The sequence below is a fragment of the Pezoporus wallicus genome, unplaced genomic scaffold, assembly GCF_028554395.1.
Source record: "Pezoporus wallicus isolate ANWC-B61680 ecotype Strahan unplaced genomic scaffold, APGP_CSIRO_Pwel_v1 scaffold_7392, whole genome shotgun sequence".
Taxonomy (NCBI): domain Eukaryota; kingdom Metazoa; phylum Chordata; class Aves; order Psittaciformes; family Psittacidae; genus Pezoporus; species Pezoporus wallicus.
Genome location: NW_026639923.1, coordinates 5,051,741 through 5,076,250, shown reverse-complemented (window position 1 = coordinate 5,076,250; position 24,510 = coordinate 5,051,741). Strand labels below are relative to the sequence as shown.

The 24,510-nt window shown below is 42.4% G+C and overlaps 1 protein-coding gene across 2 annotated transcripts; it reads right to left on the bottom strand.

Moving 5' to 3' along the window:
- Positions 1-5,921: 5,921 nt before the first annotated feature.
- On the bottom strand, positions 5,922-24,331 carry DCUN1D3 (defective in cullin neddylation 1 domain containing 3). 2 transcript variants are annotated; one of them, XM_057416756.1, is made up of 4 exons: positions 24,310-24,331; positions 13,608-13,683; positions 8,445-8,977; positions 5,922-7,001 (listed from the first exon to the last, which is right to left on the bottom strand). In XM_057416756.1, the coding sequence occupies exons 3-4, from the start codon at positions 8,873-8,875 to the stop codon at positions 6,530-6,532; spliced, it is 903 nt and encodes a 300-aa protein (XP_057272739.1). In that variant the 5' UTR covers positions 8,876-8,977; positions 13,608-13,683; positions 24,310-24,331; the 3' UTR covers positions 5,922-6,529. The 2 variants fall into 2 exon arrangements, with proteins under 2 accessions (XP_057272739.1, XP_057272738.1); XM_057416755.1 differs by lacking the exon at positions 24,310-24,331 and having other exon boundaries at positions 13,608-14,315.
- Positions 24,332-24,510: the final 179 nt, after the last annotated feature.

Below are 24,510 nucleotides of genomic sequence, written 5' to 3'. Positions count from 1 at the left end.
GCACAGGTCTGCTCCACAACAAGCAACACATTCATTGTTTCCCAGAGCAAAAAAACTGGATCATACAGAGTCATCTCTTGGGTGAGTCTGAAAAGGCAAAACCCACTCCCAACAGAGAACAGCAGATCTGATCCTATCCACGCTTACTGCTTTACTGAGGGATGGGGAGACTGATTCTATTTCCTTAGTTAGAACTACTTACTTCTCTGGGAGCAAACACTATCAAAATGCGTTCCTTCCATAAAGGGTGAGTCAAGACTAAGTTGGGGCCACAAAATCCACAAGCAAGTCCTCCAAGAAACCCAGCTTCGTCAACGAGTTCCCCCAGGCTGACCCTTCTCCTCCAAACATCCTGTCAATGATGTGCAGTTGTTTCATGTCCTCAAGACCAGCCAGCACAAACTCCAACAGTGCAGGGACAGGACCTAAACCTGACCATTGCATCCACAGCTCTTGGAACTCAAGTCATTCAACAACTTAACAGCATGAGGCCCCCCGACCATTCCTACCAGCCCATCTCCTTAGTAAGGACTCTCTCAAACTCAGAGCTAAGAAAGCAAGCCTACTTTAAAGATAATGTATGTTTAGTGTGATTTAAAAACTCACAACTTCAAAATATTAAGCACTATTCTGTGAAGTCCTCTAATGGGTAATACATATGGGAGTACAAAAACAGCAGCCAGCCCTCCTCAGCTCCACCTCTGTGTGGGATTGCCACTTCTGGCCACACATCTCCCCCTCTCATGGGCCCAGAGAAGAGCAAGACTCAGCAGTTGTAACTGCATACAATGGCAACATTCAAGTAAACACACTGGTTCAACAGTAGGCAACCTGTAGTCCAAATATAATTTACAGGGAGGAAAAGAAACACTTTACAGCAAGAACACTGGAGCTGGACGGTTCCTCCACCTGCGTGTGAAGTGAATGCTATTCAGAAAGGGCTCATCTCAAGAGTGCAATTATGCAAAGATAGAAGCTTTTCAAAAATAATTTAAAAACTCTGTAAAACCTCCAGAACCTGTTGGATTTTAAAACCTAACTACAGACAGGCTGAGGATTGCTATAGTAGTGAGGAACTGCTCTAACCTCAGTGATTTAAGGCAAGCTGTTAGCAGGACTAGGACCTTCAGCCTCCTTTTACCCAGTGTCTCACACAGCCCCCATTCCCTTGAAATATGTGCCTGTACAGATAGTGCAAGAGGTCACATCCCGAAAGCAGCCCCCAAACGGGAAGAAGAATCCTGTGGCAACAGTTGCGACAGCACAGCATCTGCTTGGGATCTGCAGTGACCATAACTGCGGTGTAGTTCTCTTTGGGGGAAGAACACAAGGAACACAGGTGTGTTCCATGACAGAGACACCACCTGAACACACTAATGAGCACAACGGAGACAATCTGGCACCTCCAATACACTTGAGAACACTCCAGCTTTGCTCATGCACATGGGTTTTGTCCTGAGCAAGAGTCTGACCTTGGGGATGAAAAGGATGCGTGCAGCCTCCTGCAGCTCCCATCTTTGCTGGGTGTTACAGGTCCAGTCCAACACGGAACAAAACACAGTCATTTCCAATTAAAAGAAAAATACACTCATGGCACTGCATCAGGTGGGTTCCTACAGTTTTCCAAGGGCAAAGGAAAAAGCCGATGGCTCCCTCCCTCTTGGGGAGCAGCTGCTCCATCATCAATGTATTGTCAGTACAGGCAGCCCGACCAGGGGAGAGGGTGCGTGATAAAACCCCTGAGTCACATGCAGAGTAGCTCCCAGCTGGTCACTCTGTGGCACTCCAAAGCTAGCACCCAGGAAGACCAACACTTGTTTGCAGCTTGACTTGGCTCCCTTTCAAAGGGAGCATGCAGATTAAAAGCAGTTTACCAAAAAGGATGGCAGAGAGATAATACTTAATTTGGGTCAATTAAAACAGAGTACTCATCCAGGCATTAAATCCTGGGAGAGAAGGATGGTAACCTCAAACAATTCAAGTCTAAGAACAAGAGGTAGAGTTACCTATGTACTTCATGGTGAAGGAGTTACAGCCTTCCATCTTACAATCTCATGTATTTCACTGCAGTTGACAATATAAAACCAAAGCTGCAATCTCCAATAGTCCAGAGAGAAAATTTTAACACTGGTGGTTTTGTTTGCACACAAGATTTAAGCAGACAGTCAGCTTTCAATACTCATTGGAGAAAACATGTAATGTTTTGCTGTATAAACACTACCCTGAAGAGTTTTTGAGTTTCAGGTTAAGCATCTTCCTTTTTAATACAAAAGGCTAAATTCACATGCACACGTTTTGAGCACAGTGAGCTCAAGGGAAGAACCAGGCACCCAATTCACCAAGGGTCTTCTAAAAAAGGATCACACTGCAGAACACAAGGCTGCAAGACCCAGAAGCTCACAATGACTATTATTTTCTGATGAATGGGAATGATGTAGTCTCAGCCAACAAATTACATCACGACTGAGGTGGCTGTTAAACTACGTGGTGTTTCTTTAACTTTGCTGGGCTTTATTTGGAAACAAGGATTAGAACTGTAAGGAAGATACTTGTGTCAGGAAAATACTAAGGTATAGCCATGCCTGGGAACCACGGGTGACAGACTAGCTCTGGGATCCATGGGTTCTTCAGGCTCTGACAGACATGCAAGGAGAGAAATAGAAGTCACACAGGCAAAGCTGCTGCTGCCCCCAGTGCTCTGAACCCTCACCTCAGAGCCACCCTGCCTGGGGGGGGGGGGGGGCTGCATCTGTGTGCAACCGGCCTCAAGTCACCCAACAGCAGAGCAGAGTGAACTCGTTTCATACTCTTCAGTGTATTGGCTGAAAAGCCATCACGGTTCAGAGGCTGATGCATGAGCAGATCTGCCATACCAGCCAGGGGCAGCCAGGGCTCAGCACACCCAACTGCCACAGGTGTCCACTTTTCTGCCACACCTCCATGTATTTTTCCTGTGGTTCTTTCATTACAATTGCACAGTATTAAAAAGCTATAATCCTCCATTCAGAATAGCACCAGCAGCAAGTAAACTCACAATTCAGCATTCAATTTCCTCAGTCATGTCTTATGGGTGGAATCTTCCAAATCCATACTTGAATCAATAGCATTGACCTCAGCAATACTCACAAGTAAAAATTAGCACAACTGAGCTTCCAGTCATTCTGGGAGCCAAATTCTAAAGGTGTTGCAAACTATAATGCGGTGCAGGTGGTCAGTGTTTTATTCCTAGGGACTGAAGTTTACAGGAGTTGTATTTCTTTGCATATCAGAGAAGGCAGTAAGATGCCACAGAGTGTGGATGTCAGACCAGTTTTCCAGTACATTACTATAACTAACTATATAGCATTCTATAGTTATTTACCCCAAGTTGCAGCAGATTCACTACATGCATAAGGTTTCCTAGCACATACTATAATTAAAATAAAGTTAAATAGTTGCAATGGTTCCAAGGATTTCATCAGCTGCTCACTACAGTCCTGTGCCTACACGAGGATTTAAAGTATAGAAAAAATGAAGAGTGAAAGTATTTGGCCTGTTCCATAGATATTCACAGTTTAACCATTAAACAAGCATATCTTTAGAGGCTTCTCAGAACCATATAGAACCCCCACTCCCACACGGGAACACCAGCATTACAGAGTATGGTCTAGTCTTGTTTAGGGTCATACAATCACCAGACAATCCAAGGGGAGGTCTGACTCCCTCTCTCACTGTCAGCACATCACACGGGACCTTCAGCTCCTGGTTCAGGAATATAAAACTGATACAGGTCTGGTCTGCATTCTGTAAATGGCAATTAAAACATTGAAGTTAGACTAAAAATAAATGGTACTTTGCTAGATAGAGCATTTGGCTATTTTTGCAAGTATTCTACCCATTGGGTGGAGCTGCTCCTGCTAGGCTGAAAGCAGCAGAACAAGAGCAAGGCTGGCCTCATATACATGGGACTTAAGTCACTGAGAATCGTATGTCTTTTCCCTAGGAGGAAAGAAGATTTTCACTTCCTCTATATTCACCACCACCAGCTTTAAGAAGCTGTATTATTTTTGTTATACTAAAATGGCTCAGCCTTCATGTGCTTCAGATTGATTTCCTCATGGCTATCCACATTCAGGCCACAAGATAAGTGCCAGCCTTAAAGCACTCCATCCCTCATCCTCTGGAGCTGCTGCAGTTTAGCACATGACTCAGTAGCAGCTGCTGCCATGATTTGGTGTGTGTGTGTGTGTGTGTGCATGCACTGCCTATTCATCTGAATACTCAGTTTTCACACTCTGGACATTTTAAATTACCTTTAGAGGAAAAACTAGAGATGAACAAAGCATTTAATAGCTGAATGAGAAGTCTCAAACTTATAAATACAGTTTTCATTTACTAAATCAGGCTCCATATGGAACTTTCACTAACAAAGCAGCCTCTGTTAGGGAGCTTTTCTTTTTTTAAACAACAGCACCAGCAAAAGTCTCACCATAAATTCAATTATAGCAGCACAAGTGCTTTGGCCTGCTTTGTTCACCGACTTGGAATAAAGTTTTGCTGCCAAACTGTGCTTAGGCCATGGTAGCTTGTAAGGTTATAGTAGCAAGGACAAAGCTTTGGGTGCATTTACCTGTAACACAGCAAGTTCGGGGCTCCCCTCCTGCAAAGGGACAGACTCAGCTGCACCTAGAACAACATTTGTTTTCTACAGCTTAATGCATGTCCCAGCAAGAGCTTGCAGAAGCAGCATGGACCAAACTCTCCTTTTATTAGATGAAAGAGATGCTATCTGTGGCTTGTGGGTTTGGTTTTTAAGTTTTCAATACCCACATTTTGTTGGTGATTTATGATCTCAGACCCAAGCTATTGCATAGGCTGCACACCAGTAAAGCCAGTGACAGAATTCAGGCAGATCCTCCTCTCTCTGCTACCCCCTCTGGGCACAGCAGACGTGCAAAGCATGCCAGTGACAGGCTCATCACCTAAAATCTGGTTCCCTTTAACTTTAAAACCCTGGTATCACAAATGCCATTAGGTGCTATGGATGACTGTCCAGGCTTTGGTTTTGGTTTGTTTTTTTAAATTGAAGCCATTCTATGACCCTGAAATGCAGCTCTAAAAATAAAAGGTGTGTAATGGAAATGTATCAAATTCATTAAGCCAGCACTTAGCTCTGCAGAAAGCCTTGGCAACCATCCCTTTTACCAAAAGGTGTAAAAAAGTTGACATACTAAAATTAAAAAAGGTAGCATCAATAACCAAAAAAAGTTTCAACCAGTGTTAATAAAACTCCCTTTAAGTCACAAGTTTCAACAGGCAAATAGTCCCAATACAGGCATTGTAAAATAATATATTGACTCCTATCCAAAGATTATCAAATCCGTCTAAAAATGACTCATCTACACTGTTGTCATTAAGAACACATTAAGAATTCACTTTGTCATCAGATGCCGATATTGTTGCTCCAGGAAGTGTGCAGTATTAACTGCACCTTAGCAATTAAACAGAGGCTTTAAAAAATTGGTTTGTCAATATTAATGCAAAAGATAGTTCGTTACATAGAAGTACTGTGCTTGCCAGACAAGTAAGGTAATACTTTAGGTATAAATCAAACAAATTAAAGCAGAATTATACCACAGTTTTCCTTGAAGACTTAGGGTTTGTGTGTTGCTTCTGTCAATGTGTAGCAAACTTAAGAAGCAGAACCTTTGGTTCTTTTAGTCAAGTAAAAATAGTCTCATGTAACCACAAAAATACAACTTCCAGAGAAAAATGGAAGTCCATCAAGAAGTCCACTTTCAATAAAACTGAGGTAGTACTGCTCTTTTATTATGTGATGTGTAAGAGATTTGGGTACAAATCGTCATTTACCACTCAGTTGACTGACAGGTACAGTAATTTTATAAAACAATCCCAACATTTAGTTTGAAACTCCAAAAAAAAAAAAAAAAAAAAAGGAATGATCTGGACTCATTCGCTAAGAGCTCAAATGGGAATCAGCTGTATTACAAAAGGCTGTTGGTTTTGTTGGTTGTTTGGAACCTTATACCGGGGGATTAATGCATTTGTAGTTAACACTGCTGTTCATCTTGGTAGAAAACCTTAAAATTATTACAGCCTAAAACGTCAACAATGTAAACAGCACTACACACAGTACAGACCTGCCCTGACGGATGTGGTATGAAAAACTTATATCTGGCACTGTATAATTTAGCAATGTTAATTTAACCTAACGGAAAAGATCTACATTGTGCAAGAAATATCAGATTTACTTATACTAATCTGAAGTCTTAAAAAAACAAAACAAAAAACAACCCCAAAATGCTTAACTTGGGGCCAGGGTCAAATATTTCAGGGCAAGAGTAAAAGGAATAACCAAAATTAAGAAAGTGCCTAAAACATGTTACAGCATTTTAGAGCCCTTTCAAAGACAAGGCAGAAAAAGGTGTAAAGTAGAAAAATCTGGAGCCTTGGTAATTTCCAGAAACATCCAGAGTTTACATTTCATGAAGGGCAACAGGTTGCTTCCATCACCGCTGCTTCGACGCCGCTAAGTCTGTTCTGCCTCTGTGTCCGAAGACAGAATACATTTGGTTTCCTCCTCCTTTTTCCTTCGCTCCATTTCCCACTCCACAAAGGTATCGAAGAGACTCGGCCAGGCCTCATCTTCACTGTAGTTGCTAAGGTCCGGTCCAATCACCTGAGTAAAATTTAGAAACATGTTCCACGTGTCCCGGGAGATTCCCTTGATTCCTGAGGGGTTCTCGACTAGGAAGTGTAACCACTGGTCCAAAATAGGGGGCTTGTTTTGGGTGAAGACTAATTTCCAAAGGGCAATGGCTATTTCCCGATGTAGCGACCTCTGTCCTTCTTCAGAGTCCAGGCCAAACTGGAAGGTGAAACGATAGAGATCCTTGAATTTATCTTCCTGCTTGGCTTCGTTTAAGAGGCTGGGGAACCTTGCACAAATGCCATCAATGCTGTCTGCGTTTATTGCTTTGCAGCCTTCAAAAAACTCCTTCCTATTGAGCAAGAGAAGAGAAATTAGTGTGAGCACTTCACCCTGACCTCACATGCTGAACACTTCCCATCTCCATTCAGCTATGCCAAATCAGAAGAGGGTTGTCTGGGTAAGGCAAGGTGTACTCTTAAGCCCAGGTGGCACAAAGATTTTGGCAATGGGGCTGGTGGAAAGAGACACATTTCCAAGCAGTTCCTCATGGCCTGGGGAATCACATACACCCCTCACATTTCATGGGGTTTGAAAGATTTTGCTGCCTGGCTTTCTGACAACAGAAGACAACATTGCTTTCCTTGATGAAAGAAGTCAATCAGCACCAATCAGTGTGCCCTTGAACAAAGGTAGCCTCTCACCACTAGATTTGCCCTCTCCAAGAAAATCAAAATGATGTTAATAAAACTCACGGTGGTTGTGCAGAATCCCAGACACTACACCTGCAATTCACGTTAGCAAATACCTGTCCCATCAGTAGTCATTAAATCCACATTTGCATTCCAGACTAATTCACCCATTTGACACCCTCCCATGTCCACACAGACCCTGAAGGTGCTGGAAAAGTTGTGTTCAGTGCACAGCAAAGGCTTGTTTCAAGGCTCAGAACACCAAAGTAATTTTGAAAGTTATAAGCTGAGTAAAAATAGGAAGCATTACTGAAAATAAAAGATTCATTCTCTCTCAGCAAGTCCCTGTAGGAAATCTTGCTCTTACCTGGATATCAACAATCAAGGTGGGGAAGGCTGCTGTAGTTTTGGAGGGTTTTTTGTTTGTTTTTTTTTTTCAGTTTTTATTGATAAGTTTTAGCCATTCTGCTGTTTCCTGAAGGATCACACGTGCTATCAGCCAACTGACTGACCCCCTTGTCCAAGACAGACAGCACTCTAAATACCAATCACTTGTCAGCCAGTATGAAATAGCTACAAGTGTCAAAACCCTTGCAATTTCCTTCCCTGTCTATACTTCAACAGGATTATTCTTGGAAAAAGACATTAATATAATACTGGTTGGGCAGGAACAATTCTTTGGAAGCAGTCTGTCATTCTTCACAGGATGAGAATAGAGCTGGTAGCAATTATTAAGGAATCTCACATTACTTTAAAGCAAAAATTAATTTTTGTGTCCAATCTCATCACCAAATAATGCTGGAAACAGTTAAATTGGTTTTGGTAAATTAAGAATAAATTCGTATCTACAGAATTTCATTACACTGTTGTTCTTTAGCAGCACAATGTCCAAAACCACTTTTAGGTTCTGAAACCCACTGTGAGGGGAAGGGGAAAAGAGGACAATACAAAGCTTACCTTCTCAGCAGTAGGAATTAATGTGATCAAAACACTAGTGTTAGAAAAAATAGGTAAGTGAAGCTAATAAGGCTGCCTCTCCAACACACAGATGACAGGATATACTTTAACATATGAAAATAATTACAAGTTCTACAAGAACTAACCTTGTAAATTTGCACATGGTAGCAGCCTGGAATTTCCAAGCCAAAACTAGCACTTTAAATTCAGTGGGATCAACACAGAGGTCATTGCAAAATCGTTCCATTCCTTCTTCCAGTATGGCATCTTCCCGTTCATCCTTATATCTCCTAAACAACTCCCCGATCCTTTGGAGTGAAGATTCTTCTGCGCTGGTAACAGGGTCTTTCTTTATATCTCCAGAAAACGTTGAAGGCTGACTGGACTCCACAGCAGCGTCTGCTTTCTTTGTCCCATTCACAAGTATATCTCCTGGAGACTTCCCACAAGCTGAACCATGGTCATCTTTGTGGACTGTACTTCTTTTACTGTGCGACTTGCTGCTGGATTCCCTTTCCCCATTTTTGCTGCCAAGGGTAGAAGAGGGATTCTTGCACTTCGTTACACACTGGCCCATGATGTTGCACGCCCAGTTTCTAGAGCAGTCCCCTTACTGTCGGACACCCTCGCAGCTGCTCTTCAGCACATCTCACCATGCCATTAGTGGTAGTCAACTGACCTGAAAAGCAGTTTCAGAGTCAAATTGCTGGTTTTTCCACAAAGAATATTATAAGTATTGAATGTCGGATAACATTCAGCAGTAAGAGACCGACTTCAGGATATTTAAGTCTTGCGTACTGAAAAGGAGTAGTGTAGAGAAGGTTGGCATATGCCATAAATTTCAGGCAATTTCAGGCTGTTTTACCTAGAAATCAATGCAGCTCACTCAGTGGCTGCAGTATACTAACAGGTCCTAATAAAGGAAATTCCTAAAATTCTTACTGTAACATAGGTTACAAAGAGGTTGATTCATGTACAGGCTTCATCAAGACAGACTACTCTAACCCAGAAATATTCTAAAGGAAATGGTTTTAAAAGTATACCCACATTTCATTTACAGAAAATAACACACTAAAACAAAGTAAGGGGAGAGGAGGCAGGGGGAGGGAGGGTGGAGACACCGATGGGACAACCTGGCAGCGTTAAGCATTAGACTGTACCTTCAGCAAATGGGAAAAAAAGGTGTTTTTTTTTTGGGGGGGGGGGTTGGGTTTGGTTTTAACCTGGGGGGGGAAGAAGGGGAATGACGACAAGGGGAGGCAGGGATGATGGGAATTGTGCGTTTGTTTGGGTTTTTTTAAACTGAGTCTGTAATCTAGATTTTTTGTTCTTGACACACATACAGAGGGTGTTTGCAGAAAGGTGCAACACTCACTTTCCATGCAAGATAGCATTTAGGAATTATTCATTGTTTCAAGTGGGTTCCTCCCTTCAGGTAAGGAGACAGACAGAGGGAGGGGGCCTTTGTAATGAACCTCTTCAGACAGACGCCCATGCAGATAAGAAGTAGCAAATCCAGTTCAGTTTAAAAAAAAAAATAATTAAAATGCCAAATGATTTCATCATTTTCTGTTTTTATAAGTCATAATGTTAAAGTCTTTGGAAAAGAATTTTTTCCCACAGAAAAGGTTTCTTAAATGATCCCTGTTAAAACCAAGCTAACACTCTGACACTATCCTATCAGCACGCAGCCACACCATGGACAGTCCATTTCTCAGAAACATCAACTCCAAGAAAGCAATTGCTTATCATATTCCTCCTTTACCCACTTACTTGCATTTCATCTCTGCTGTCAGGTAGGCAAAAGCCTTGAACATAAGAATTGGGTTTGCCTTGTCTTTGTTTACTGCTCCCAGGTTACAGAACAAGAAAGGAGATTAAAATTACAAATGAAAAAATGAAATAGACTTCAGGTTTTCTGTATTCTTCTGAGATCAAGTCCCCATTTTAAGCTGTAAATCGACTTGGAACAGCAGCACCAAGTGCAGATGAATTCTCCAGATATTAGGATTACAAACATCAATCTTCTCAGCCATTATACCCGCTTTGTCAAAACAGCATGTATGCAGTTTCAGGAGCAAAGAAAAGGTATTTTTTGCCAAGATGATGGTTTCAAGTACCTGGCTTCCCCTCCCCAATTCCTTTTCTTAAGCCCACAACCCACAAACAAAACTAACAAAAACCTAGTTTTAAGCAGCAGAAGAAACAAATACCTGGTATATCCCCTCATCAAACTGCTTTAACCATGAACTTTGCAGCATCATTTTTATAGGCAAGTAAAGTTCAATTTAATGTATTCAATAATAATTTCTTATTCATTTGTATTTTAAAGGATTCATTAAAATATGCATTTCTACATAAACAACCCAAAAATCAATTTTATCAGTCCTTAGTACTTCACAGCTCTTTGTGAATTACAGAGTACAGCCTGGCACTGGTTCCTGTGCTGCCATGCGTCTGAGCAACAGCATCATCTCCAGTCTATACCATTTCTTCATTACACCAAAACAAACAGGATATTATTAGGCAGTGTAAATTACTGCTTAGAGATGAACTCCCAGATACCAGCCTTTTTTTATTCTCCCCTTTAAATTTATCAGAATTCAAATGCTCCATCTACATTAATCCTTGTTCTTCCATCAGTTTCTCCAAGGCAGCTAGCACTGCGTTGGTAAGTTTTCCTTTAGACAGAAGCATGCAAGTAAAGGGACAGAATGAAGAAATCCTAAGTAAAAACCAGTAGCAGAATTTAAAGTAGAGTATAGCTAGTTTATGAAGCTTTCTGCTGTTCAGGATTCGGAAAAAGCTTTTCCCTATGGACAGCCTAAAGAATAGCTGCCTGTTAGTGAAAGGTACTATCCTTTAAAATAGCTGGCAGCAGTCAAATCACACACGACATAATGGACAGAGATTAATCCAATTCACTTCAGGAATCCACATTTAAGGTTAGAAAGACAGTTTGCAAGACTTACTTATATACTCTGCCCCTAAGTTTTCCTAATGCAAGAGATTCATGCTGTCATATTTCCTAAGCAATGGCTTGTATTAATGATGATCTAACATCTGAGTCTATAAAGTGACATCACCAATCTGATGAAACAGATGGGGTTTATTGTCATTTGCTGTCAAAGACAACATTACAGTACACAGAGCGAAGGTCAGCCAGCATTATTGAACACCTGTATGTGAGGAAGTGTCCCAACAGCTGTTTCCAAAAACCACTGGAGAGCACAACATTAACCCATAGAGTGCAAGTTAACCACATCCCCTGCAGCATACCCCTCTAACAAGCATGTTTTCTGTACTTCAGCCTACTTGCCTTACAAGTAACTGGCTGCTGCTCCTGAACAGCCACGGCCTGGGCTCTGCAACCACTGCTCTTCCCTGCAGTAACAGAGTTCTTTCCTCCTCCCTGCCGAAGAGGCTTTCAGAGTCCAATCCTACTCATTAGGAACAAACACTATAGAAGATACTGAAATACAGTTACTGCAATGCCTCACTTTTCTACTACACGAAACTTGATGCCATGTGCCAGATACTTTGAAGCATTCTACCCCAAAAATAGCAAAACCTGCTTAAAAAAAAATTAAAGGTCAGACTGCATCCGCTGGCAGCTTGTGCATGTATCTGGTTTTGTAAGAGAAAAATCTTCTGGCGCTCCATCAGTTACACTCTTACAAAATGCCTTCACTGAGCTGGATCCACTTCACTTACTAGTCACCTCCGCTTCCTACATGACTCAGGTTTCAAGGCTTGAAAGGAACAAGAGCCTCGGAAGGAGATAGAAACAAGTGGGAGAAGTCGGCCCTTTTGTTAAGGGAGGCTGGAGAGAGGATCCAGTTGCAGCATCGGGAGCTGCATGGAACTCAGCGTTCAAGGAATATGGAAAAAGCACTCTTAGGAAAGCGAACAAAGCGACTCATTTAACTGCAAAGCAAAACAAACATCATGTCTAGGTCATACTGACTGCAGCTAAGTGAGCCAAGGATGTGCAGAGCTGTTTCTCCCAGCTGGATCAGGAACTACAAGTATGAAGTTCTCATATACCCAAAGGTTATACTAGATTGGTGACAAAACACTAATTCCCAAACGGATCATATCCCAGGAGCAAAACTACTGTAACAGTACAACATGAACTGTGAGACACAAATGTAGTGCTCACCACTAGTTTTGCCGTTCTGCTAAAAAAGATCAAAATTGAGGGCTAAGGTTGGAACATACTTAGTGCTACAGGATACAGTACTCCCAAAGAGATACTCAGACAAGCATTGAGCAATAACCTACAGTAAATATGAATCACCAAGAAGCCCATGAGGCCATCTTCCACGTAACAGGAACTGCAAAGCAGAGATTGACAATGATGCTCTCTACTCCTTTCTAGAAGGTAAGGAAAAGGAGAGCCTCCATCTAAGAACAAAGGATGTGTAGAACTACATTGCCCAATACATTAAACATAAAACCTAGAGAAGATTGGAAAGACCTCGCTATGCCTGGGGGGGCTTTTTGGTTTGCTTCTTGGGTTGGATTTTTTTGGGGCTTTTTAGGGGTGGGTTGGTTTTTTTTTTAAGTGCTGTAAAGGAATTACTTTTCTCATTTTCAAGTGACCAGATCACATGCAACCCAAGATTGGAAGGGAGCAAAACAACAAAATGACTCAGTAATAATTTGCTGTCATACAAGCATGCCATGGCACAACTGAAAACAGCAGCACTGCAGTGGGGGAGAGCTGGCAGAAGGAGAGAAGATGCAAAGGAAATATTTAAGTCACCCTGTATTTTTCCTTAATGACCAACATTAGTGTAGTAATAGAAATTATCAGATACATCCAGAGAACAACACAGGCGAGCATTATGCCATTTAATAAAGTGTTGCATCAGAAGGTATTTACAATGAGTTTCAAAACACATTAAGTATAAAAAGAAGAGGAAAAAAACCCTCCACAGACTCAAGAACAAATCAAAAACAAATTTAGGAACTCTCGTAACAAAAGAGGACACAGCTCAGCCAACCATTAAATCCCTTCCAAAGTAGCAGTTCACTAGTAAAGGCAAAGACAACATTGCTAGAGCTTAACTCAGCCTCAACTTTTCACTACACACTATCTACCTTTCAGTGGACAGGGATACAGGACTTCTTCAATAGCTGGAAGTATCATGGGTGCCCTGTCTTTTGCTAGCTTTGAGCAGATACACACAGATTTCCTCTGGGGAGGCACGAAAGGATCACTGCAACTGCTGAACCAGAAGCAATTGCTGTTTTAAGAGTTGATGCTGGACAAGTGATACTGTAAGCAAACATCTAATACTCACATAGTTTCAGTTACACGGGGAATCATTCCACTAGCTTCACAGCCTCCTTCAGGCTCCCTGGCTTCCACATGAAATGCTGCAAGACAAAAGACCACACAAGTCTTTACGTTCAAAAGAGGCTATGAAACCACAGAATACACCACATTGCTCAGAAACGACTACGCACTTAATAAAACCTTCATAGCCAAAATCCATTTGTTGAAAGAGTCATTTTATACAACTATTTCACTTTTTGACTTACAAAGTATCATTAACACCATTACCTCTGCACTGTCATTAAAGCATAGATCAGGTACTGAATTCAACACGCAAGCTCAAATGTTTGTTAGCAGTAAACACACACTTCCGGATACTTGCATGGCTTTCAGCATGGGAGAGTTAAATCCTCATTTCATGCACTCAAAGCAAAACAGAGGACACGCTATCATTGTCAATGCATGTTAGCTAAGCGGCTGTTTAATCTGTGAATGCCAGACAGCTGCTTCCTAGCAAAGCATCATTTGGGTCTAGAAAGCAATTCTCTTTTTTCATTCTCTAGCACATTCTTTTCCATGTTTGTTTTCCCATGTTCAGTTCAGCTGGCTCAACTGCGCTTCTCTTAAATTCCCAGCTCTGCTATGGAACTATGAAGCTCTGAAGATGACAGACAAAACGTGTGGTTTGTGTAGCAAAAGCTACAACCACAGCACCTAGTCAACACCTCTGTTTATATCTGATCTAGGGAACAAAAACACCAAACAAAAACAAGACAGCTCTGGTAAAGCTCCTCTGCTCCACCATACTAAACCACTGAAATGGCTTGCTTTTACAGCTCCTAGTACATCTGATGAGAAAGCAGGTGATCAAAAGCTGCCTTTCTGCATACTTCTTTTTACATAAAACCTACTACTGAGGAAACAAGTGGGAACATTAGCTTGTTCAATGCTTCCTTCAGTAAAAGCAGGCAATGATGTAGAAAGACTGCCATGAAATAAGTTCATATCGCACAGGCCAGTCTCCGCACAAATTGAGTTTTCTGCAAACTTAAGTCTTAGGACAAATCTGACCAACAAATAAAACCTAGTGCAGATCAAAGCTTTTAAAAGCCCAGGAAGCAGCCTCCAAAACACTTCAAAACCCACAAACACAAAGCAAAAGTATATCTCAGATGTACCATTTTTAGCCATTTACTTTTGAGATGGATAGTCCAAAAAGCCTACTTCTGTCTGGATTTACATCCTCTGCTTCCAAACCTCATCTTCTACACAAACAACAACCCTTTTGCATCCACTCCATGGCCTCACAGCTATTGTAGAGCTCTTGTAGCACACATTCCTGCTGAAAGGGCCACCCTGCGCAGGTGCACAGCCATCAGCCCACTTAAACGTGTATATGAACAGAGGAGTTCCTGTCCTTCTCACAGTGGAAGCACTAGGTTGGATTTCTTTCTATTAGACCATAGCACTTCATGAATTTCAGGAATTTAAGAAAAAGTAACACTTAGCACTTCTGTGTCAATTCCTTTTGGTCCCCTGCAACCAAATAATTCCTTTTATAAATCATTGGGGAAGGAAAGAAGCGACGGGAGGGACATCAGGGCACTGTAGAGCCTCATTCCCCCAGGAGCCGGCTTAAATAGAGGAGAGGGCAACATCTTACACTTCACATTTTAAATTCATTGTCATGGCAACTTTATGCAACAAATTAACTACTTTTCAAACACATCTGTATTTCTTTGGAAGAAATCTATGATCCACCAAAACCACATTTCCAGCTAACTACTGGAAGCAAACCCTTATTTCAAAGTTCAAAAGGAGCTGAATCTGATGGAGTTCAATTCTACCCAGCAAAAGCCAAACTTTCTCAGGTTGGTTGAAGTAGTTTCCAGGTCGGCTGACCTGTACACACACACTGTAGAGCTGGGAGCTGGAAGCTTTAACATCTGTTAGAACCACCAGCTACAATTCTTCCCCCATTATTACTACTTCTATTCTACCAAGTTGCCCATATCACCTTTTTTTTAATTTTTAATGTAGTAGCAAGTGGAAACTTCTGTGGCAACACCATTATGGGATGTGGAATGAAAAGCCAGTATGAGTAGTAAAGAAACCAAGCTCTTCAAGCTTGCATTTAAAGGCTATCAGAGCACAGCAATGTGTTGTGGCTGACTTGATGCTAAATAATGTAAGGTGACTGGGATGGGAAGAAGCATCAAACACATGACACAGGTTTTAATTCAGTCCTTGTGTCAGGTTTGCAACGTATAGCTGTATGCTACGATCACCAAGCATTTCCCCTTGCTGGCACAGCAGGAGTGTCACACTACAGCAACTCAGAAAACAGTCTGCATCGTGGTTAGCAATCCTACTCAGTGGTCCAATGGGACAATACATAAAGGGTGTGTGCCCTCAGGATTATGGAGACCTTTGTTTTGCTCACCTGCCTTTCTTTACACCTGTGCCTGACTCCCCCCTGCGACTTTGGCTCTCCTGCGCACTGGTGCACAGAGGATCACACTACAGAACACTGCAGCACCAAAACTGCTATTGCCTTCCACACTTGTCTTCAGCAGCTTTTTCCAGGTATAAGAGCTGACAGCATTCTCACAAAAGGCAACTTTCTTTGCTTTCCTGTGGGGAATCAGTGAAGAATTAGTGATACTGTTTCCCTCTTCAGCAAGCAGAATTTTAGAGGATGTAAGCTTTATCATACAGCACCAAAGCAGTTGGTGCATTAAGTGTTAAAGCACCAAGAAAGCTTCGGTCAGCAAAGCCATCACATATGGAAACTGCTTATTTCAAGTCATAACCTGCAATTAAACTTTCTCAGCAAAAGCAGTCTGACTCCAGCACAATGGGCACATTATGGGCTTTCATTAGCGCAGAAGACACCTCACTACATCCCTACCCAAGCGCTATGCTAGCACCAGTGTGTCACACACATCTGCTCTGCACCTCTGCTGCAGAAAAATGTTTATGCAAAGTTACTTAAGAGGAAGTCTTAAGCAGGAAAGTCCTGCTGCAATTAGTTACAATGAATTATTAGTCTGTCAGGCTACCTGCAGTTCAAGCACCTTTTGATGAACTACAGCCAGGTAATGATTTTGGGAGCATACAGATGGGAGCTCTCTCCACCTCTTCCAAATCACAGATAACAAGCTATCTCTAATTCACCTCACTTTGAGCTTTGGAAACAAATTAGATTTAGAAATTCAATCGAACTGCATAAGTCTGTCTCTATAGAACATACCTGTAACAGAGTAGAAGCCACGTATGCTGAGGCTTGAAAAGGGACCATACAGAGTTTTGGCTGCAGGCTAAATGGCAGTCAGTGGGAAAACCAAGCCAGATAATGTGTATCTTGGAAGCCTGAATACTTTATCAAATGAGATGTGGTCATCTTTGAGAAAGACAATACCAGAAAGGCTTAACTAGCATGGAAGAAAAAACAGGGGCAGATACAAAAATGCCTAAAAAATATTGTATTTAAGTGACAATATATTCAGAAACTGCCTTACCATGTCTACAGTCCATAATGCTGGGCCAGCTCTCAGTGTCAAAAACCAGGGATACCACCAAACCACTACCTAGAAGCAGCCCCACTGCTGCCAGAAGCAGACAAAAAACTCTTTAAAGAACTGATCCTCAATACAGTGTGCTGTCACTTCAAGACAAGGACTGGGACATCAAGGAAGTCTTTTCCATTCAAGACCTTGGGCAGAAGAAACCTGCCTTCTGTACTCTGGAAAGCACCCTACTAAGATACAGGTCATGACACCACTTTTCATGTCCAAAGTCCAACTAGTAGTTTTAAAAAACAAAACAGATGTTTTGGAATTGTAGTTAACTGTCTGAAGTAATTTTACAAGATTATTCATTTTTTTCTTAAGATAATGTGAAAAATCATTGGGAGAGTAATGGCACCTTATTGCTTTCTCTCATGAAAGGCATTCCTTAAGCAGCTTTTTCAGCAGGCACGCATCATCCTCAAATCCCTCCCTTTCTTTTATACCCTCTAACAGCACAATACCTTACTTACTGATTACTTCTGTTTTACCACTTAGCCCCATTTAAAAGTCTTAAATCCTTTCCCATTATGCACTTCATCCTACTTTATTAGGTGGGTGAAACAATTTGTTAGTATTATTGTATTTTCACAGAGCGAACCCAAGTCCAGTTAGCTAAATAGCATATAATCTTAGAAAGGTGCCTTCAGGTGCTTCTGTAATGTAAATAAATTAATGAACCAATTCATACAGCAGCAGTACTTGTTTTGAGAAGTCTATTTATACTATGAACAAGACAATGGGCAGAGGGGAAATCAAGACAGCCAAACAGCATGGCTCTTCAAGATCACACTGTTTTCAGTAAAGCTGAAAACAGAACCCCAACCAGATTGCATACAATGCCCTACCTCATTCATACTTAGACATGAACAAACTCGTTTATTTCACTGCACATAACTCAATTCCCGGATGAGTCTGAATCTATCACTTTGAAAAAAAACAAAGAATCAGTCAGTGAGCAACTCATCTCTATCGGTTTAAAACTACCAACCTTCCCCCTCTGCCCTGAGATGAGGCCGCACAACTCTCAAGGTCCAGCACTTCCGAAAAAGCAAATCATCATCTAATGAAGGTGTGTGGGTTTTTTCCCTTTTACATGCAAAGGGCTGTAAAAGAATAATCCTTCAGTATTTTTCCAGGGTACACTGTAACTTTTGCACAGCACGATAACCTTTAGCACCTCAGTATGCATTATGAATAATTAAAGCAGCACATACCAGAGCAAGAGACACTTTGTGCTCAAACACAACCAGCAAAACTGCAGGTTATGGGACCAACAGAAACCATGACCCTCAGATATCTGACACAGATTCATTCCACTGTAAGCATCTGAAAGTAGCTGCGCTACAAATATTGACCTTACCCTGTCTCAGTCAGTTCTGTAAACTAATCTACGGAAAACTCTAACTAGCCTGTAGCCAAACCAGAATAACTCTGGAAAACCACCTTGTTCTACAATCCACTCTGCAGTGGGGAAAAACACATTGACTTTTAAACCGAGCTAAGTGTGCAGAGATTTTCTTTTGCACCAAGTTCAGCTAGCAGGCTTCACCCTGAAGCAGCTGAGGCATCTTCATCCATTATGTCCAGCTGAACATAATTCAGGTAGATAAAGTGATTCCTTGATATCTACTTGAATTACATTCATATAATAAGATATGCTTTAAACTAACTGTAATAAGTGAATAACTTTCTATTTCTTACTCCTGTTAATGATGAAGAAAACACACTGATCACAAAACATAAAGGAAGTCCTTCCAGCAGCTCTGGTCAATAGTATCCCATCTCCAGCACAAAGCACAAAGCAGCTGTGAGAACCATGACCCAAACAGCCACCTCACAGGGCAGCAAAGGGACAAGTCTAAAGACAAGAGCCAGACCACCTCATAAGATCACTGCTGGCAGCAGATGCTCATAAGTTTACAGAAGCAGTGACAGCCATCTCGGTAAGTGTAACATGGTTTACAGGATGCCAGCCAAAAGAATCACTCATTTAACACAGTTGTGTAGGAACTTCATTACCATTCTGACCACATAAAGACTCAAATCATATTTAGTTATGTACAAAGAATTGTTCTAAGTGAAAGGGCTGACATCTGAAAGTGCTTTAAGAGAACGTGCTTGATTTTTACGTCGACTGCAGTTTTTAAAGCAGAAAATACACAAGCCACCTGCAGAGACCCCAGTTCACTCTACTGATTAGAGTCCTGACTTCCCTATTACAGTGAATCATACTAACACTTCACACTGTACAAAGGATGCTGCAATATTTAGATGTTAACCGTATCAACTGCTTCAAAGGAGCTCCTCCGAGTACTCAAACTTAGGCCATCAGTTATAACATAGACTCTCAGCTCTCCTTGAGAAATCTGGTGGCAGCTTCAACCAACACACACATTTTGTTAGTAAGTTTTCACATTTCCCAGATTTCACTTGATGTCCTGTGTCTCAAGAGACATACGGTGTGTAGGCATGTATCCTGTGCTTCATGAGACATAATCACTAACTTCACTCACAGGTAACTGTGCTTGAAGCTGGTATACATCAGACCTTTGGCACTTCCAGACCGCCCACTTACGTGCTGATCCAGACTACCCAAGGCTTACAGTACAGACTCATCCGCAGTGAAAACATTGAACAGTCAGCATATGACCAAAACCAAGTTCTAGGACATTTGTGTTTGTGAGTCCATTACTAAGCTACACACGCCTCCCATAATCATAGGCATTTAGGTGATTTTTCTCCCTCCCTTTCAATGTTTAAACAAAAGGGCAAGACTGACTGCATTAAATGTTTCAAAGCTGCAGAAGGAAGTTGTATCGCACTAAAAAATTTCAGAATAAGAACTAAAGCCTGTCACTTTCTGCTACTACGTGGATGCAAAAATAAGACTGGTATTTTTCAGGAACACATAATCCCTTTGGTTTAAAAAAACACTTATGTTCACTAAATAGGAAAAGTGAAACAACAAATAACTGACTGTCATACTGTCTTTGGCAGTCTGACTTTCTGGGACTAACAAACTGTGACAGGAGGTCAGTAACAGCATTCTCACATTTTGCTAAGTAAGTTTTGTCTTTCACAAAACAGATGTCACAGACAGAACAGCATTTATAACTATTCTTTCTGAGACACCAGAAGATTATACTAGTTCATTCTCTTTACCGGAATCCTGGCTCACCACCTATGCTTCTGTTGGTTTCTCTACAGTATTTCTACTTCTGTGAAAGAGCTTTTTAATACTTACTTCTCAACAGTCCCCTAACCATCACTCTTTTAGTAGCAAAACACTGCAATTAAATAACCTTTACCTGAAATCCAGATTTTCTGCTTCTTTCAAGATGCCCACCACTGGACTAGAGAGCTGCCCCTCAACACACATGGATAAAAAGAAGACATAATGAGTCTAAACTGGTTAGCTCTCACATTATCTTTTAGACAAGCAGCTTTGTTTCAGCTCTTCCCTTGTTTGGTCTGTTCTGATTAGCACTAGAATCAAAATGTAAAAGTCACCAAACTGTCACACCAAAGCCACATGCGACAAGAACGTTTTTATAGCACCACAAAGAATAGCGGCATTTGTGCAAGGGAAAGCAGAGGTCCCATTCAGATGTCAAACACCATTGCCCCTGGAGCTCTCAGACCTCCTCACCAACAGCCAGTTACCAATAGCTGAGCAGTTCCACAAAGCCTTCCCATGAAAGGGTGAGGTGAAGGTACAAGTGAACGATGGGAGCAAGTCTGGAAGTCTTGGCTTTTCTGGTCACTCCCTGGAAAGGCTTCAACCCAGATCTGTAATTACCTGACTCAAACTAGAGTCAAGGGGGGGAGGCGTAGGGAAGAGATAGCTGACTGTTTTGAAAGACACACTTGAGACAACTTACTGTACAGAAGACACTGAGAAAACTAGCACAGACAGTTTACTTGTGTCATATGTTTACAGGGGGTAAATTGCAGGTGGCTCTTTACCAGAAGGCAACATTGGCCTTGAGCATTTGCCATGAAATTACCATTGTTTCAAGTCAAGTTACTATGTCATTACTTCTGAATAATTTAGTCAAGTATACAACTAATCCATCTCACCAATGTAGATTATCTGCAAAACATTACAGCCATTTAATATAGTATTTTTAAAAGGAAGAAGGGGGAAAGAGACAAAAGAAATTATTAGATTTCCAGTAACCAGAAGACAAAGCCTATTAGTCAGAGGCAAACAGACAAAAGGAAGCCAGTGAGATAAGATGCAGACCCCTAGGGACAAGCAGCCAGAGAGAAGGAGCCCAGTCAGGGAATTCTGATGAAGGCTCTTAAGGGGGTTCCCTCTTATCTTCCTGTGTCTACTAAGTCCCTTAAGTGTTTACAGATTGTTCTTTCAGTCTCCAAGAATTCTGGCTACCAATTTTCAGCTCCTTTACTTTTAAGAATGAGGATGAAAGAAATTACTGTTTTTCTAACATCCTATGCTTTTATTTTTACAGTCTCCTCTTACTCAGAACACAGTTTTCCTGTTAACATTCACCACTACAAATCATGTGCCTAATGGAACAATAACATTGTTTCTGTACTTTGCAAGTTCTTACAAACTGCCAAAACCCATCACAGTGGATTTTATAGCGCTCCAAGACTCTAAATTTATCAATGCTTCCCCAGCACCAAGTGCTAAAGTGTGGGCCACTTCTGAGGAGACTCACCCCTGGCAGCTTGCAGCTGTGCATCTGATATCCAAACCACCTTTACATGGTTTTCTGCCATGAGGAAATGCAAATTTAGAAGAGTAATTTCTATATCCCACTGCTCCATCTACTTTATATTCCTATGCCCCTATTCTTTCCAACACACACACACACACCATACAGGATTTTTTCCTGTTCCTTAAGCTGAACCAATGAAAGCAGCAGAACCAATCCTCTTCCTCATCCACACAAATTTGTCAGAACAAGTCCCTTTGTCTCAATCTGTCAAACTGGCAGCCCCTGTTGCTCAAATATATACTATAACTAATTTCAGTGACAGTCTTCCAAAAGAGCCGTTCTTAGTTTTCTCTCAAATCCACCTCTTCAGTTCATCTGATCACTTTATTTAATACAATTCATGCTAAATAGAAGATACAATTGTGAATTTCCAAGATCAACAAACTGTAAGAATTACTGACGCAAATCAGTTAGACTTTGCTACAAACAGAAAATGTTCAATTCCAAAATAAAGCAAGAAACCGTGCAAAGAATGAACCTAACCCAGCCTTTAAGATCCAGGGGCTGATTACAGATCATGTTGCAGCCTATCAGTCTCCAGGTGAAACCAATTTCACACTGAGCAGACAGAGAGCATCAAAGCTGCAAGTCCCCCTATTAAGTTCTGCGAATTTGTTTAAGGATTATCATCATTCACACCTGCATATAACTTACTATTAGAGAATAATCTGTATTTCAGAAACCATTACAAGAGCTGATATTTGCAGTAGCTTTGTAAAGGCAGTTACACTTTGCAAATCTGAACCAATTCAACACAAATCACAAGTTCTCATCTTTCTGCTGATGTGCAGAAAACCTTTGCTTTAGACTGCGTGCTGCCTTTCATGTAAAGTGCTATGAAGGTTTCCCACAGGTCACACACACACCCGTGCATGGGGAAGATTTTAAATACAAGCCTCAGAACTGACAAGAACATGAAGTCAGATCTCTCTACTTGCACATGTGATTTTAACCAAGGAACTGTTTCCTTTCCTGAGGATTATCTTCTACTGGGGAAACAAATAGCAGTGCTAAGATGCACTTGAGAAACACCAGTACTCACTCTCTTCCCATTGCTAGCCCAAATAAAACACTAATACCATAGTTACATATTAACTATTTAACAAAGAGGCTCTTAAACACATAATGTGTTTAGAAGATACGTATTCAACCGGTTGTTCTCCCAACAAACACAGACCATGCAGTGCAACTGCCAGTGAGGACTGCCTGTAATTTACAGGAAGGTAAGGCAGTTTTGTGCTTTCTCTGCACAGCTCTACCCCTTTTTTCAGAGCACTTAACCTATTACCTCTTTAAATTATGCGGCAGACAGTCCCATTTAAAAAAAGTTCCCAGCTGTGGATCAATGCTGTATTCCGATAGCCAGCATCAGGCTGTTCAGTTATCAATGTAACATTTTGAAGGACAGCATATCAGCAGTGTTAACTATTTAAAAGATAATCAATGATTCTTTCCAGCAACCACAACACTAAGAGGAAAAGCATATTGCTTCAACCAGTATCTGCTTGAAACAGTGATTAAGCAAGTTAGAATTTATGCTGTTAGGAGCAGCTTGTTTGTACCACCATAGCCCCAGACACTAAGAGTGATTAGCACACACTGCAGGTTTCACAAGAAGGATATACACATCCTCGGGAGAGGGGACGAAAGCTGAAGTTAGAGGAAAAGTGGCTGTGCAAGGGTGGCATATTCAGATTATGGAAAATATGTTGGATATAAATTGATCTACGTTTCCCCTTTGCCTTTTCTCCGCAAACACAATGATTATCACAGTGCTACACGCATAAAGCTTGACACGGAGTGGGGTTGAACAAAGCAGCTGATCCCCGCGGAGGGATGCGGTGCTGCTCGCAGAGAGACGGCTTGTCAAGAAACGTCCTGGAACCCTGTAGAAGGCACACACCGACATGGAAAAATAGGGAGAGGACCCTGAGGTGAGCCGGCACCATTACTTGAGGCGCACAAATTGGTGTCGGGCGGGGGGACTCCAGGGGTGCACCCGCCTGCTGAGCAGCCGTATTGGCCTGCAACGGAGCCAGACCGAGCGACCACCCGCCAGAGAAGCGCCCGGACGGGGCGGCCCCGCGCCGCTGCAGCGGGGGAGGCTCCGGCTCCCGGCCGGGCAAGCCGGCACCCGAGGACCATTGCAGCGGCTGCCAGCCCCACGACCGGGCGGGCTGCGACGGGCCCTGCCGTGAGGGGGCGGCGGCGGCGACAGGGGCCCCCCGCACCCAACCGGCCCTGGCGGGGCTGGGGGGCAGAGCGGAGGCCCCCGCCACCGCCGAGTCTGCCGGCCGAGCCCCGCAGCCCGCGCCGAGCGGAACCCGGAGCCGAGCCCAGCACCGCCGCCGTACCCCCCTCCCGCTGCCCGGCGCGGACGGGAAGAGACACGGTCCAATTCACTCACCTCCGCGGCTCCCTGCGAGACTGCCACCCCTCCCCGCATCACTTCCGGGGGTGAGCAGTCAGCTGGCGGCGGCGGCGCCGTGACGCAAGGCGGCGTGCCTGACGCCGCACGCACGGTGAGGGCAGTTTGGGCGGCTGCTCGCCGTGTCCCTCGCCCACCGGAGCGGGGGGACGGGGCCTACTGGGGCGGAACCGCCGCCAC

Excerpts from the sequence above, each read along its gene's own strand:
- DCUN1D3 (XM_057416756.1), bottom strand. The coding sequence starts at position 8,875 with ATGGGCCAGTGTGTAACGAAGTGCAAGAATCCCTCTTCTACCCTTGGC. Across the intron at positions 7,002-8,444 it reads ACCATGTGCAAATTTACAAG|GAAGGAGTTTTTTGAAGGCT; the intron begins GTTAGTTCTTGT and ends CTTGCTCAATAG.